Consider the following 15,765-nt stretch of genomic DNA (forward strand, 5'->3'; position numbering starts at 1 on the left):
AATGTTAGATTATGCATGATTGATCTTTCTCATGCCTAGCAAGCCTGTTAATTATAGAACAAGGGCAAAGCAGGGGCAAGTTAGAATGTTGCAAAGACCCCGAATACAGCAGATACTAAAGCCGTGTAATGGTATCTACGCATTAGCAGCTAGGGTTCTGTCCACTTGTCAAATTAAATTAACATAAAATTCATGCAAATATATTTGGCCTAAAGTTTTCTGGTGTCTGGTTAACATCAAAGAACTATTTCCATAAAATTCCAGCAGGTAGTGTCGCAGTCACACAGCTCCAGGGACCTGGAGGTTGTGGGTTCGATTCCTGCTCCGGGTGACTGTCTGTGAGGAGTGTGGTGTGTTCTCCCTGTGTCTGCGTGGGTTTCCTCCGGGTGACTGTCTGTGAGGAGTGTTGTGTGTTCTCCCTGTGTCTGCATGGGTTTCCTCTGGGTGCTCTGGTTACCTCCCACAGTCCAAAAACACACGTTGGAAGGTGGATTGGTGACTCAAAAGTGTCCATAGGTGTGAGTGTGTGAATGTGTGAGTGTGTGTGTTGCCCTGTGAAGGACTGGCGTCCCCTCCAGGGTGTATTCCTGCCTTACGCCCAATGATTCCAGGTAGGCTCTGGACCCACCGTGACCCTGAACTGGATAAGCACTTACAGATAATGGATGGAAGAATGAATGAGTGACACAATTTTATAAATATCATCCAACATCAGTCACAGTATGTCATTAAAGATTGTAAAGTAGTTACTTGAGGCCAACGTGCTGTTTTTGTGCATTTATGTGCACTCCTATTCAAAGATCCACTTCAAGAATACATCAAGCCAGCAGTGCTTTCAACACAAGACAGCCAGTGGTGAGCCCACACTGCCAGCAACTTAAATGGGTAACATCCAAGCACATTCTCAAAGAGAAACAGCTTGTGATTGCTGAGACAAAAAAGAGGAGCTTTCATGTGGCACATAAGCTTGTGTGGAGCAAGTGTGCTCATTCGCTTCTTATTAAGATTCTCACCATCACGCTACCTGCAGGCGTGTGCAGCAGCGTTGTTCCTGTGTTCATTTCCATAGCTGTCAGCAGCCTCAATTTCACAGGAAGATTTTCAAACTGGATGTAATTAGTGCCGCCCAAAATAAAGCAATGTCACTCGCCCATTCCTTGACAATGTTAAATGAACAATCAAAGCCTTAGGGTACGTTTCTCCAATACCTCTAAGCAATTTAACTCATTTTTCTGCAATGCTAATCACTTCTTATGAATGTTTTGGATATCCAATGACTCATATCACCAATTTATATCTTCTTCTCAAAGTCAATCCTGGGTTAAAATCTATATTTCTGAAGCACAGCTGGGTAAACAATACTACTTTCTCCTCTGTTTACCTTCGATTCTCTTGACCCAACAGGCACTGACCCTCAAAGGCAAACAAAATAAAATCCCAAATAGATGGCTTCTAGGTGCCATCTATATATCAGAATCTGACAAAACCGTGGGAGTTCTTTCATATGCTTGAATATGCTTGTCACTGTGGATTCAAATCATGAAGCAGTACCATCATTTTCTACTTCTTGCAGAAGACCTGCAAAAACGTGAATCCATCAGTCTTTTCAGTTGAATTTGAAACATATAAAACATTTTTATCACTTGGAGCAAAGTGGCTTCTTGGTGAGATGAACCTTCTCACTGAATGAAGGTCTATGGCAAATGAAAGCACATCAATGTATCATCTTATTTCAGATGGAAATACTCTAAGCACTGGATAAAATACATGTTTCTGATGCATAAGTCCACAGAGCAGTGCTATATTTTGACCTTACGCAATTACAGCATATGTGCAATGAATCTGCACATGGAAATGTTATTTAAAAAAAAAACATTGGAATCACTTCAGTCTGGAATCTTCGTGAATGATTTGATATCTGCTTTGCAAGTACCTCAAAAATGTGGGGTTGATTTCCAATAGGCCCTCAAAGTCATGAATCAGGAAGAGCCTCTTCTTCTCTGAATTACTCTCTCGTTTATTTTCTATTTGATTATCACAGACTGATTACCTTTTCAAGGTAGGGCACAGCACTCCACAGTCCTCCTGGGCAGGGACTATTAGCCACAGCTCTAATAATTCATGGCGAATGGAAATTTTATTCAGCATACTGTTGCCTTCTGAGTCTATTGGGAGTCACCAGTCAAAGGTGCAGCGGCCAAGTGAAAGAAGAGAATAGAGTCCCTTCTGTCCATACTGATGAGTAGAGGAGAGGTCCTCACAGAGAAACTAAAGAGGACATTGGCTCTCTGTAGCCCTCAAGTCCACACAACAACTCTCTGTGGGTATCCTCCAGGGACAGGGGGGAACCATTTTTCAGAGCTCCTCTGTTGTTTGGCCGTGACTGAAATAATTAGGCTTACCTGTGCTGTATGAATGGCCTTTAAGGGGAATAGTGTCAGAACTCCCTCTCTCTCCAAGCTGCTTTCCTCAGGGCAATCCACAACACTTCCCACTGATTTGACATTTCCAGTGTTTTTTGGAATAAATAAAGTGTGACATTGTTCTTAATGTATTACTCTATTTTGATTTCATAGTCACCATGTTCTACAACAAAAATCTGTTACAGCCTGGAACCAGACTCCCACTAAAAATGATGTTAATGAAAGTTAAAGTAAAACTATTATCGTCAATGGGATAACCTAATGAAAACAAAATTTAAAAAATGAAAATGAAAAGTTCCTACTATTCATCATTCATTCATTCATTGTCTGTAACCCTTATCCAAGTCAGGGTCATGGTGTGCCCAGAGCCTACCTGGAATCATTGGGCGCAAGGCGGGAATACACCCTGGAGGGGGCGCCAGTCCTTCACAGGGCAATACTATTCATCATGAAATTTAATAATTTATAATATAATTTATTTATAATATATAATATTAACGTTCTAAATTAATATTTCAAATTATTTATTTGTCAATTAATAGGGTTTCGTCTGGTTTATTTGATGAACTGAACCTACAACTGCAGAGTAACTACAATAACTAATAATTATATACAGTTTCTAAAATGATATTAGCGAACACCTGTTTATTTTCAGTGAGGTCCATTTGCCTGGAGTAGCTTCGGTTGCAAATGTGAAATTTAAGCAGCAGCGCCACTCGGTGGATAAAGTCAGAACTACAGCTAAACACGGAGTCAATTCAGAACTGTGCCAAATTTAGGTCCTTGAATTTCTAAGTAAAAATGAATTAATAATGCGTGGGAACGATTTAATAAACTTGATTGCAATATATTTTGTTATATATTGAAAACTTGATAGCAATATATTTATTTAACTCGTTCCCTCCGTAAAAACAAACTGCTCCACAGAGGATATTTCTTTAAATTTCATTGCAGATTTTTCCAGTGTTAAACTCGGACAATACATAGAAATGTTGTAACATCTGCTGGAACAATGGGTGTTTTCTAACATTAGTATTCATCTATCAATGCGAAAAATGTTCTCTAATGTCTGTCTATACACACACATTTAACTTTATATTTAATGTATGTACTATATATGATTATTTAACTTGATAAAGTCCAAAGTGGTGTGAGCCTAGTGCTTTCCATTGCTATTTTCCCGATTTTGCTGCTCACCCTTTGACGACGCCCCTGAAGTGTTCACTTCAAAGAAGGTCTCAGGACATGAGACAGGGAAATACGAAATGAGACAGGCCCCATGTGCTCGAGTTGCGATGCTTGTGCGTGACGTCATAAAGACGTGACCGCGCTCAACACACAGACACACACACACACGTGCACGGAGCAACATGGCCGCGTGCAGCGTGGAAGAGGTGCTGGCTCGCGCAGAGCAGCAAGAGGCGGAGAGGCTGAAGAGTATCACTGTGGTCAAGGACCTGCAGCTCGAGTTCGACGTGGGGAACCTTCTCGCGCTCGATAAGAACCCACCCGTTCTGAGAGACGGGAACCGGGACCGCGAGGACCTACTGCGCGCTCTGGCGCGAGACAACACGCAGTTACTGCTGAACGAGGTCTGGAAGCTTCCGGCGGATCGCACGGACAACACGCTGGTTGTGAAGCTCCCTGAGCCCACTACCCGTTTACCGCGAGAGAAACCGCCTCCCAAGGTAAGAGGCTGGTCTGGGCAGCGGAACCAATGAGTTCTGGATCTGTGGAGATCGTGTGGGAAGTGTTCCTGAACATTCCTTGGCCACAGAGCACGTGTTTGTTTATTTTTTAAGAGAAAAATAATCAGCATATAAAATCTTAGTCAAATAATATCAGACTAACATAGAGAGAGACAAAAGACAGTCATACATAACCGGTAAACAGTCCCTAACTGTCCAGGGGCTGTAGAGTGAACGCAGATATGGCGGCCTCCATTGAAGTAATCCCTAATGACCCAGACTCCAAATACTCTATGGCTGATGCCACCAGAATAATTTGAATGGGTTTTAAATATAGCGTGATGTCGTCAAATGCATTAAGTGCCTTATGTTTCTTGTATCAAGTGTCATAACCTATTTTTTGCCATATTGTTTGTCTAGGCAAGACCACCCACAAAATGGGAGCAGTTTGCCAGATTGAAGGGAATCCAGAAGAAGAAAAAGACCAACCTGGTGTGGGACGAGGTGCACAAGGAGTGGCGCAGGCGCTGGGGCTACAAAAGAGCAAAGGATGACACTAAAGAGTGGTTGATTGAGGTTCCAGAGAAAGCTGACCCCAACGAGGACCAGTTTGGTAAAAGAATCAAAGCTAAGAAGGAACGAGTTGCTAAAAATGAGCTGAATCGCCTGCGCAATGTTGCCCGTGCGTCCAAAGCCAAGATCCCAGCTATGGGGCTTGCACCAAGGGCTCAGCAGTCCAAAGCTGAGTTGACACAGGCCATTAGTGTGGCCAGGACCTCCACAGCCTCAGCAGGCAAGTTCCAGGAGACGCTGCCAAAAGAAAAAGGCCCAAGGAACACAGGGAAGAAGAGAAAGTTCCAGCCTCTGCTCGGAGACTTCAGCAGTGAGAAGCAAAAACAGCTAGAGCTGCTGAAGGTGATGGACAGCAAGAGACCACGGGTGGACATCACCAAAGCTGTGAATAAACAGATGAGGGAGGATGAAGAGGAGGCAGGCAGGGAAAAGAGGAGGAAAGGGGTAGGGAAGAAGGGGAGGAAAGGGAAGGGTGGTGGTCCGGGTGGTGGTCCAGGTGGTAAAGGAAAAGGCAAAGGCCCCAAGGGTTCAAAGGGTTCCAAGGGCTCCAGAGGCAAAGGACAAAATCCTCGCATGAAACAGGGGAAACGTTGAAAAAAACTGATCTGTGCTGGGATAATCCAGGCCACTGTACACCTGACTGTGTAATTACTCATGGATTCAAGGAACTAATTCAGGGTCTAGCATGCTTTAGAGTAATGGTTATTCAAATTTGCTTCATATAACTCCTTGGTTCATAACTACGTTGAATAGGTGTGAACAGGAAATAACCCAATCTCGACTGGATTCTTCATCAGTGACCAGATTGTATTTCTGGCTTTGCAAAACCTGACTAAAAGTGCCTTGAATTTGACTTTGTGGTGGCAGTTAGAAGGCAAGGCCTGTAATTATGTAGATTCTGAGTAGACGTGCTGTTATGATTTGTTCTTGACAGTGACGTTATAAATACCACTTTTACTCAGTTTTACCAGATACCATAAGCCCATATTTAGGTTTTCAAACTTGATAAAAGTTTGTATGTATTTTCTTATTGAGCGTTCCTTAACTTTTGGGATTGACTTATCCAGCTAATTGAGAATTCTTGCCTTGTGAAATACACGTGGAATAACGTGAAATACCTGTATAATTTTGAAAATGTCAAGTTTGTCTCTTAAACGTCAGGAAGACCTTTTCAGTTTCATTGATTTTACTCAATTATCATCAGCCTTACATACAACTTTTCACAAGGTTTTCTTGAATAAATGTTCTATTCTCAGTTTTCTGTAGTGTCATCTTATGCTGCAAGTTTGGCTCATTTTACAAAAGCCCATTAAGGTTGTGAAGTTCAGTTGCTTTTGAGCATTTCTCAAATCATCATATTTGCACAAAGTTATGTGCATTTCTCAAAACGTTTCATACAAACAGCATCACACAGTGGATTACCGGCAAAAGCCTGTAACTTATTCACTATCCTTAATTCATGTCCCATGTCATTGTCATCAGAAGACCTCAATGTTTAGCCACATCAGCACATGAGTAACTGTCTTTTCTGAATGTTTGGATCACGGTGAAGATGCACTAGGCTGCACTTGTACTGTGAAGTGCAAATTAACAGTACAAAGTTAAATATCACTGTATGTAGGAGCACAAATTCATGCTCTTTGCTTTATGTCCTGTAGGTCAATGACATAATGGTTCAGTCTGATACAGGAAATAAGGGCAAGATTGTTTAGTGCAAAAGGAAAAATATAAACATGGGAGACACCCTTTTAGGTAGAGATGTACATACAGGACTGAATGGGGAATTACACGGGAGTGTTTCTAGACCTCCTGATGTCCACATGTCGGTTCGGCCACAGATTCTCATCGACATTTGCCTCTACAGGAATCAGCTGTGATGTCCTCTGGATGCAGGCTGAATATGTGGCTTACTCTACTTATTTTGGGGTGTTGGCCCTGGTTATTTCCTTGTTTTTCCATTGTCAGAAATGATAACACTGTGTTGCCATCTGAAGTGTCATGAAATGCACCTCTGAGCTATTTTAGAGAACTGGTTGATCTAAAGCTTCAACCCCCCCCCCCTTTGTCAGTGAAAATCCTGATTTACCTGAGAGTTAATTATTTCAGTGGACATTTACCAAAAATATCTAATAGAAATATACAACATGTGCTTCACAGCTCATCACAATTGTATCAATGTGAGTGTACTGACTGGACTTGTGCCTGGATGTTTTGGAGGGTTGAACCAGTCTAATATATTCTGATTAACATGATTAAGCAGCTGATAATATAAGGAAGAGCCGACAGCTGTACAAAATCATGGTAAAACCGAAGCATATGCTGTTTGTCCAAAATGAATGAGAAGCTGCTTTTATGAGAAGCACTAGATCATGTGAAGTTTCAACAAGTAGTTTAGAGAAATTCAGTTCTGATCTGAGAAATGCTTCAAAGCGAATATTTTTCAATGTATTTGGATGGTGATGTTTCAGCTTAAACTGGTTTATTTAGTGTGTCTGGCTATTAATACACGCTCCTTGACTTCTACTTCATTTAATCTAGTTTGCAGATTAGCTGCCAGTGGTTATGTAAACAGCCTGCAGTCAGAGGAGCTGGGACACACAGGGCCCACAGGATTTAGAAAGTGGGTAAATATACTTAGGGGGAATTTAAAATGTAGCTCATCAGCAGTAGCTTTAGTACATCTCAGAAAAAAAAACAAATATCACACACTAGCGCCCTCTTTTGATTGCTTTTTGATATTTCACCCTGATTATATTTTTCTAGCCGACGGCTTTCGGTTGGTTTGCAGAGATGCACTGTTTTTTCCAGGGTTTCTTCTAAAAGAAAGTACATTAAAAGGGATTTTCTTCTCCCCCTATGCTACAGTAAAAGCCTCCACCCCTTATGGAAAGGAGAACATGGCACCCCCGAGAACATGTAACCACTGCATGTAACAGTTTAACAGCACAACCTCTAGCTGATGCATGCCTGAAAGTGTTATAACCTTAGGCTCGTGAAGCTACTCTAGAACGTGCAGCCTGTTTGCCGTCTCCTGTAAATTGTTTCTATGGAGATAGTCTATGGGGAAGTTCAAAGTTGTGTAAAGCTCTTTGGCGCCTGTATATCTTTGGATATAATTGCATAAGTGCTTGGTGTTGTAGATTTCTTAAACTGGCTACATCAGTTGCCCTCACTGATCCCTGCAGAGGAGCACAGATGTGCCCTTGTCATGCTGCATTAAGATTATTTTAATTGTGCTGAAGAGCAGTGTTTAATAGGTGTTCTTTAATAGGCATTCTAGGCCTTTAGTCAGTGAGGTCAGCGAGCTGTTAGATTCCTTCAGCTGATCAGACGTATTGTTTTCTAATTCCTAAGCACAAACATACTTCACATCGTCTCATTTACTATCACTGTCTGAAGCCAGGAATCACGGAAATAGGAAATCAATAACCTGATGAATTATTCATTCATTCATTCATTGTCTGTAACCGCTTATCCAGTTCAGGGTCGTGGTGGGTCCGGAGCCTACCCGGAATCACTGGGCGCAAGGCAGGAACACACCCTGGAGGGGACGCCAATCCTTCACAGGACAACACACACACACACACACTTATGGACACCTGCCAACGTGTGTTTTTGGACCATGGGAGGAAACCGGAGCACCCGGAGGAAACCCATGCAGGCACGGGGAGAACACACCAAACTCCTCACAGACAGTCACCCGGAGGAATCCCACGCAGACACAGGGAGAACACACCACACTCCTCACAGACGGTCACCCAGAGGAAACCCACGCAGACACAGGGAGAACACACCACACTCCTCACAGACAGTCACGCGGAGGAAACCCATGCAGAAACACGGAGAACACACCACACTCCTCACAGACAGTCACCCAGAGGAAACCCACGCAGACACAGGGAGAACACACCACACTCCTCACAGACAGTCACCCGGAGGAAACCCACGCAGACACAGGGAGAACACACCACACTCCTCACAGACAGTCACCCGGAGGAAACCCACGCAGACACGGAGAACACACCACACTCCTCACAGACAGTCACACGGAGGAAACCCACGCCGACACAGAGAGAACACACCACACTCCTCACAGACAGCCACCCGGAAGAAACCCACGCAGACACAGGGAGAACACACCACACTCCTCACAGACAGTCACCCGGAGGAAACCCATGCCGACACAGAGAGAACACACCACACTCCTCACAGACAGCCACCCGGAGGAAACCCACGCAGACACAGGGAGAACACACCACACTCCTCACAGACAGTCACCCCGAGGAAACCCACACAGACACGGAGAACACACCACACTCCTCACAGACAGTCACCCGGAGGAAACCACACTCCTCACAGACAGTCACCCGGAGGAAACCCACGCAGACACAGGGAGAACACACCACACTCCTCACAGGCAGTCACCCGGAGGAAACCCACGCCGACACAGAGAGAACACACCACAATCCTCACAGACAGCCACCCGGAGGAAACCCACGCAGACACAGGGAGAACACACCACACTCCTCACAGACAGTCACCCGGAGGAAACCCACGCAGACACGGAGAACACACCACACTCCTCACAGACAGTCACCCGGAGGAAACCCACGCCGACACAGAGAGAACACACCACACTCCTCACAGACAGCCACCCGGAGGAAACCCACGCAGACACAGGGAGAACACACCACACTCCTCACAGACAGTCACCCGGAGGAAACCACACTCCTCACAGACAGTCACCCGGAGGAAACCCACGCAGACACAGGGAGAACACACTACACTCCTCACATACAGTCACCCGGAGGAAACCCACGCAGACACAGGGAGAACACACCACACTCCTCACAAGCAGTCACCCGGAGGAAACCCACGCCGACACAGAGAGAACACACCACACTCCTCACAGACAGTCACCCGGAGCGGGACTTGAGCCCACACCCTCCAGGTCCCTGGAGCTGTGTGACTGCGACACTACCTGCTGCACCACGGTGCTACTAAACTGATGAAATACTTCAAAATAAACATGGTCATTATTTGCATGGCATTCACTCCAGATTATTCAGGAGTATATACTGGGTCATTAAAACATCATCAGAGCTTAATAAATATATATATAAATATAACATAAATATTAGATCAGTTGATTTAAAAAAATGCTTGAATGGATTTTTAAAATGAATCAACAACATGTTTTTGTTGTTGATCTGTTTCAAGGTAAATGCAGTTTATTTAACTTTTTAAAGATGAATTAGCTTTAGAATTAGTTTGAGGTTTTATTTTACTCTTTCATCGCAGCTTATATTGTGACAGTCAAAAAAACGTATCTCCATTTTTGTGGATTTTAGTTAACTACATCATTTGAACACAGCAACTATACTTGACATAATGAATGGACCAAACGCTCAAAAATTATTTAATTTTTTTTACATTGACTTTCAACTAAAAAATTTCTTCCTCTCTTATAAAGTTACTATTTAGGAGATACACGTTATTCTTTGGCCAGTGACAATATGGATATTATACTGCTATCCTGTTTTATTGTTTAGCTTTTTACATAAATGGGCATGCCATTGATCTTATTAATACTTCTGCAAAGATTTCTATAAAACAGAATTTTGCATAGTTTGTTTATTACTCTGCCTTTAATCTTCATTTGATGATGATGGGATTTCCAGCACAAAGAAAAGCAATTTCCTTCATTGAAAAAGATGCACATATTACACGCGTCCTGTATTTAAATGTTAAATATTTGGCGGGTCTTTCTTAATGACCATATAATCCATTCTTCATCCATTTGATGGATGCTGTTTGACTATTGACACCAGCCCATGGGGAAGCTGAGGGATTTGGGGGGTGGGAGGTTGGCGGGCTGTCCATCTGTTGACTGCTGTAAGAGCGGTCGAAACAGCAGCTATTAACAATCAGATTCCCACCTCTTACGACACAAATATGGGACACTGTCAACATCATAATCAATCAGGATCTCACAAGCTGAGGCTGGATGACCCACATTGAGCTGACTGTAGCCTGGGCCTGTCGCAATCGGCCACCGGCCAGATGGAGAGAGCAAAGGTCAAAGAGATTGAACTGAGTTTGGGTTCTTTTCTGCCATTTTTGAAAAACACTGCAAAACATTTCAGCAGTGATTCTGCTTGAGCTACAGACGATGAAAAAAACTAGCATTATAATGCCTTAAAATGAACATCTAAAATCCAACCCAGTAAACATTTAGCCGTTGATTCAACGTTGAAATAACGTAATGACTGCGGTCTAATCAACATTCTCTTAAGGTTGAAAATGAAAGTTGAAAAGACGTTCAAACACAGACATTGAAAAGACGACTATTAGATGTATTTTGGACGTCCATTGACGTTATTAATTGGTCCAGAAATAAATTACTTGTATAAAACGCATTTCGGACGTCCATTGACGTTTAAAACATGTCCTTGATGGACAGACTACTTTTAGACCTATTTTGAACGTCCAGGGACGTTCCTTATTTACTGGGAATGTTTTAAAGTTATATAGAATTATACTGACAATTTAGTCTGAATGCAAAAAAAAAACAACATTATGTTTCCATTATTAAACCATTTAAACTAGTACAGAATCTTTACATTTTGTCCATACAGTCTGCTTTTCATAAGGGATTTGCAATAAACATGTAATTATACAGTTGTTTTTCTGTATGGCAACAATCTTATATATGCATTTTTTAAAATTAAAATATAGATACCCTATCGACTGACATATTGATTAAACAACAATCTTTGCTGTTAAATTTGCAAAGATCACATTTTATTTTTTAGCTTTTATGTTCATGAAGAAGTGTAGAAGTGCTGAAGCAACTACAGAGTGTCACAGGTCCATGAATGGGATCCAGAGTGATTTGTGTTGAGAGTTTGAGAGTGTCTGTGTGTGCTGTGCCAGGCCAGAGCTCTAAATATCCTCCACAGTGGATTAGTGAATGGGTTTATTTAAGGGAGATGGGGAGAGCAGAGCAGAGTCAGTGTGTCTAACAGACACAGGACCCAAGATGCAGAACATATACATGCAGAGCAATGAGCACTTTGAAGTTTTCACCACCGTCTTCTCTCCACAAGGTTGGCAATGCATTAATTATATTGATAAAGCATGCTTTTTAATCTTCCGTGCATCATTATGTACTTAGTTTATATTATTGAAATTCTTTGTGTTATTCTGTCTTGTGCTTTTATTGTGCTCATAGTGTTATGGAGCATTTATTGGATTGTGCAAAGTGTACATTTATATTGCACTGTATTGCTTGTATCTTATTGTGATTACTGTAAATATGTTGTTATATGTAAAATATTGTGCTATACACTTCAGAGCCAGTGTTTTGGACCTTATAAATTCCATTAAATTCTGTATTTAGGACCAAATTTATATTTGTGAACGTTTATATGAATGTATTTAATGAATATATGTATATGCTTGTGTATTTTTACAGTAGGCAGAGCAAGGCATCGGTACAGACATGAAGTAGCAGATAAGGTATAAGCTGACGCTTCAGTACTCTCACTTAATTTATTTTATGAAATGTATTTATGCATCATCAGTAATAATGCATAATTTGCATTATCCTGCAAATTTGCATCTAAATTTGAACCATATAACAGACTGTTTCTAAATTCTGTAAAACACAGTGCACTAGGGTCATTGTTGAAGTGTTTAACAATGTTAAAATCCTCCTTGTATAATAATCGTAACATAACATTTCAGGCATCAGCTGTTTTTTTATAATTCCTGCTTTGGACATCAGGGTCCTATCACAACCACTGTGAACAATGTCTTTCTCTGTGCATTTTCCTAGAATGAAGTATTTCATATTAAACCCATTTCAATGAATTTGTTTACATCAAAGCACCTTAAAGAAATGCATTTATATTTATGCTTGTATACAGCCTTCATTTTTATTTTATCTTTTTACTACCCCTGCTCCAATATCTATATTAGGTCACTGATTAGCTTTATAAGCACTTGTTAAAGGTGCAAGTAATCTATGGTAAGAGATGATTTAGTCGTCTTTGAATTTAGAGCCAACTAATCCTTGCGCTTTTAAACAGCTTATCCACTGCACTGTCACAGGCCTTCTAAGATCAAGCAGCAATCAGCTGTATGAAGTTAAACTAAGGCAATGCTTCAGAATCTCTGGGGTTGTTTGTTGCATTCATATGGGACCTGTGTGTGTCCACTAGGTGGTGGTGACACACAAATACCTCCCCCAGTGGCCTGACGAAGTGGAGCTCACTCAGGGTGATGTCATCCTCGTCCTGTCTAGGCTGGAGGAGTCCCGCTGGTTTGGCCGGCTGCAGAGTGGTCAGCAAGGCTACTTCCCTCCCTCCTGTGTCCTTGAGCTGAGTCAAAAAACACAGCATGTAAGAACACACCCTCAGGCTTTATTATTTCAGATTATGGAAAAATCATACGTACATATGGAAAAATCATATAAGAAAAATCAACATATGGTATCATGTATGGTTCAAATCATGATCTTAGATCGTCCAGCCTTAGTGTGTTCTATAGCAGTGTATGACCGCAGAAATGCATTAGTTGCATAAAGATGTGCATTGAGGTCAGTGCAAGAATGGAGCTAATCCGGTGATACTGTGACCTGATCTGCTATGTTTATGTTCTAGAGGGATGAGGTGGCTAAGAATGGCAGAGGCTTACGGAGACACAGCTCAGTTCACGTTAGGGCCACAGAGTTCCTTGGGGATTGCACTGGGTGAGTATGCATGTCTGTTTGTGTGTGTGTGTGTACCCCTCCACCCCCTGCTGCTCCACTTCACTGCTCTTGCCTTCATCAGCCCTGCTCTCCCCCAGCCCCCTCTCAATGCTCATTGCCCACCCGAAGCAGCTGCTCCCCCCCAAACCCACCACACCCCAAACAGGTGGCCCATCTCATCGCTCATTAGCTAACAATACGCACAAACACCACGCCAGATCTGATCAATTCTCAGCAGCCAGAGCTAGGCCTCTCATACTGTGGGTGGGTTTCTGAATGTCATGAGAAGTGACAGCCACACATGGGACCCATTTGCAGGTAAAGAAAGACAGAAAGTAAGAAACATAGAAAACCCAGATTAATGAATCCCCTCTTAATGAAGAAATTAATAGGGACGACCAAGATTTTTAAACATTATGAGGTGGGACTGCAGCAGAAGGGACATTGGATATCATAACTTTTTGGAATGCTTTTTGGGTTTAAGGATGAGCTTCCAGAGCCCAGTCAGTAATGAGAAAAAAAAACAGGTATTGCAATTGTCACTATTCGCTCTCACTGCCTGAGAGCTTGTGTAGCAGTACTAAGAAAGGTACTGGAGTGTGGTTTCAAAAAACAGGAATTCTCCATTAGCCAGATCATTTCTTGCCAGATCATTTAATCCTGTCTAATAGGGAAAAAAAGGAAAGATGTTTTAATTGGACGGTCGCCTGTTTGGGGTTTCAGCACTAGTAAAACCTTAGTTTGTTTGTGCAGTGGAGGTGTGTTAGGACTGATTAGACTCGGAAAGTGTCCCTCTCACCATGAGTAGTACCAGCCCCCACTGCTGTGCCTGAACAGCCCGGCCCTTGTCTCTCTCTCTCTCTCTCTCTCTCTCTCTCTCTCTCTCTCTCTCTCTCTGTCACTCGCTCCATGCACCCTGTCCCCTACTTTCTCCCTCTCACCTCTATCTTTCTCTATTTCTTTCCTTTTCCCTCTCTCTCTCTCTCTCTCTCTCTCTCTCTCTCTCTCCCCTCTCTCTCTCTCTCTCTCTCTCTCTCTCTCTCTCCCCTCTCTCTCTCTCTCTCTCTCTCTCTCTGTCTCTCTCTCTCTCTCGCTGTCTCTCTCTCTCTCTCTCTCTCTCTCTCTCTCTCTCTCTCTCTCTCTCTCTCTCTCTCTCTCTCTCTCTCTCTCAAGCACTGGAATCTGGGTCAGCGGGAATAAACAGGGTCTTTGTGTTTGTTGTTTCCTCTTTGTGTCGCCCCAGAGGAGGCAGGCCGCAGGCCCCCAGGGGAGGGGAGGAGGGTCCTTTCCTGGCCCTGAAGCACGAGGCCTCGGCCACGGCACCCAGTTCCCCCAGCTTACTCCACAGGATCCTGTCCAAACATCGCCGAAGGAGCCACTGCCAGGGGGCCAGCAATGGGGCCTTTGAACCAGAGTGAATTGTGCCCCACTCAAGTTCTAAAAAGACAGCAAAAAGTTTCTGGGTGTTTTCACCTTACCACCATCATTCAATTGACCAGAGGTTGCTAAGCAATGACAGTAATTGTTTAACTTGCTGTTACTAGCGGTCATTTTTTATTTTTTATTTTTTTGCTTTTTTCTTCTTCTTTTTTTGGTGAAAGAAATGGTCAGTATTACAGACATACATTGGAATGTTCCGCATGTTAAACTATAACATACTCCCAGGACTTTTATTTTTTATTTTATTGTGTTTTATTACTTAACACAAACTCTGTAATTTTCTAATACACTGGATCTATGTACACACATTGACAGGGTCTGCTGTATGGACATGCATCTCTAATCAATCACTTAATGTTTAATTGTATACTGTAGGCATCTCAATTAATCAGAGATGCTCTTCAGTTGTTTGCTTAAAGATATTCACTGAGAATAATTTTGGCATAAATATGCAAGTTGATTTTGTTTTCAGCATTTCATGATATTGTGAGGCATATCATAATCTCAGCCATATAATCTTAAAAGGGGTTTTGTCCATGTAGATCATTGAACTTGAGGATTTAAACATAAATATGCTACATGTATCCTAACACCGAAGTCCTAAATCTAGCAATCTCGTGTATTCTTTTTATTTTAAGACATATTACAATCAATATTATTAGAAATGTTCTGTGGTTTAGTTTTTGGTTCATATTTTGCAGTTGTGATTGAAAAATATTTCAGTGCAGTGCATTTTCTAGTGGGTTCTGTAGTATGAAGAAGAGACTGAATTCAGATACAGATACAGAAGCGTCTTCTGGTTCCTGTAGCACGCCAGGATTGCAGGTCTGTGTTCTGCTGGAGTAAATGACTACATAACCAGGCTCAGGTCCAGTGGCAACATGAC

General features: G+C 42.3%; 2 protein-coding genes across 2 annotated transcripts; both read left to right on the top strand.

The window, feature by feature from the left end:
• Positions 1 to 3,776: 3,776 nt before the first annotated feature.
• On the top strand, positions 3,777 to 5,922 carry rrs1 (ribosome biogenesis regulator 1 homolog). The gene is made up of 2 exons (XM_066680148.1): positions 3,777 to 4,111; positions 4,532 to 5,922. Exons 1-2 carry the CDS (start codon positions 3,794 to 3,796, stop codon positions 5,276 to 5,278), a joined length of 1,065 nt encoding a protein of 354 aa, XP_066536245.1. The 5' UTR covers positions 3,777 to 3,793; the 3' UTR covers positions 5,279 to 5,922.
• Positions 5,923 to 11,726: 5,804 nt separating this feature from the next.
• si:dkey-97a13.12 (vexin) lies at positions 11,727 to 14,935 on the top strand. Its single transcript, XM_066674341.1, has 5 exons — positions 11,727 to 11,793; positions 12,162 to 12,205; positions 12,910 to 13,089; positions 13,351 to 13,439; positions 14,683 to 14,935. The coding sequence occupies exons 1-5, from the start codon at positions 11,727 to 11,729 to the stop codon at positions 14,855 to 14,857; spliced, it is 555 nt and encodes a 184-aa protein (XP_066530438.1). The 3' UTR covers positions 14,858 to 14,935.
• Positions 14,936 to 15,765: the final 830 nt, after the last annotated feature.

Source organism: Hoplias malabaricus, chromosome 1 (genome assembly GCF_029633855.1).
Source record: "Hoplias malabaricus isolate fHopMal1 chromosome 1, fHopMal1.hap1, whole genome shotgun sequence".
NCBI lineage: Eukaryota > Metazoa > Chordata > Actinopteri > Characiformes > Erythrinidae > Hoplias > Hoplias malabaricus.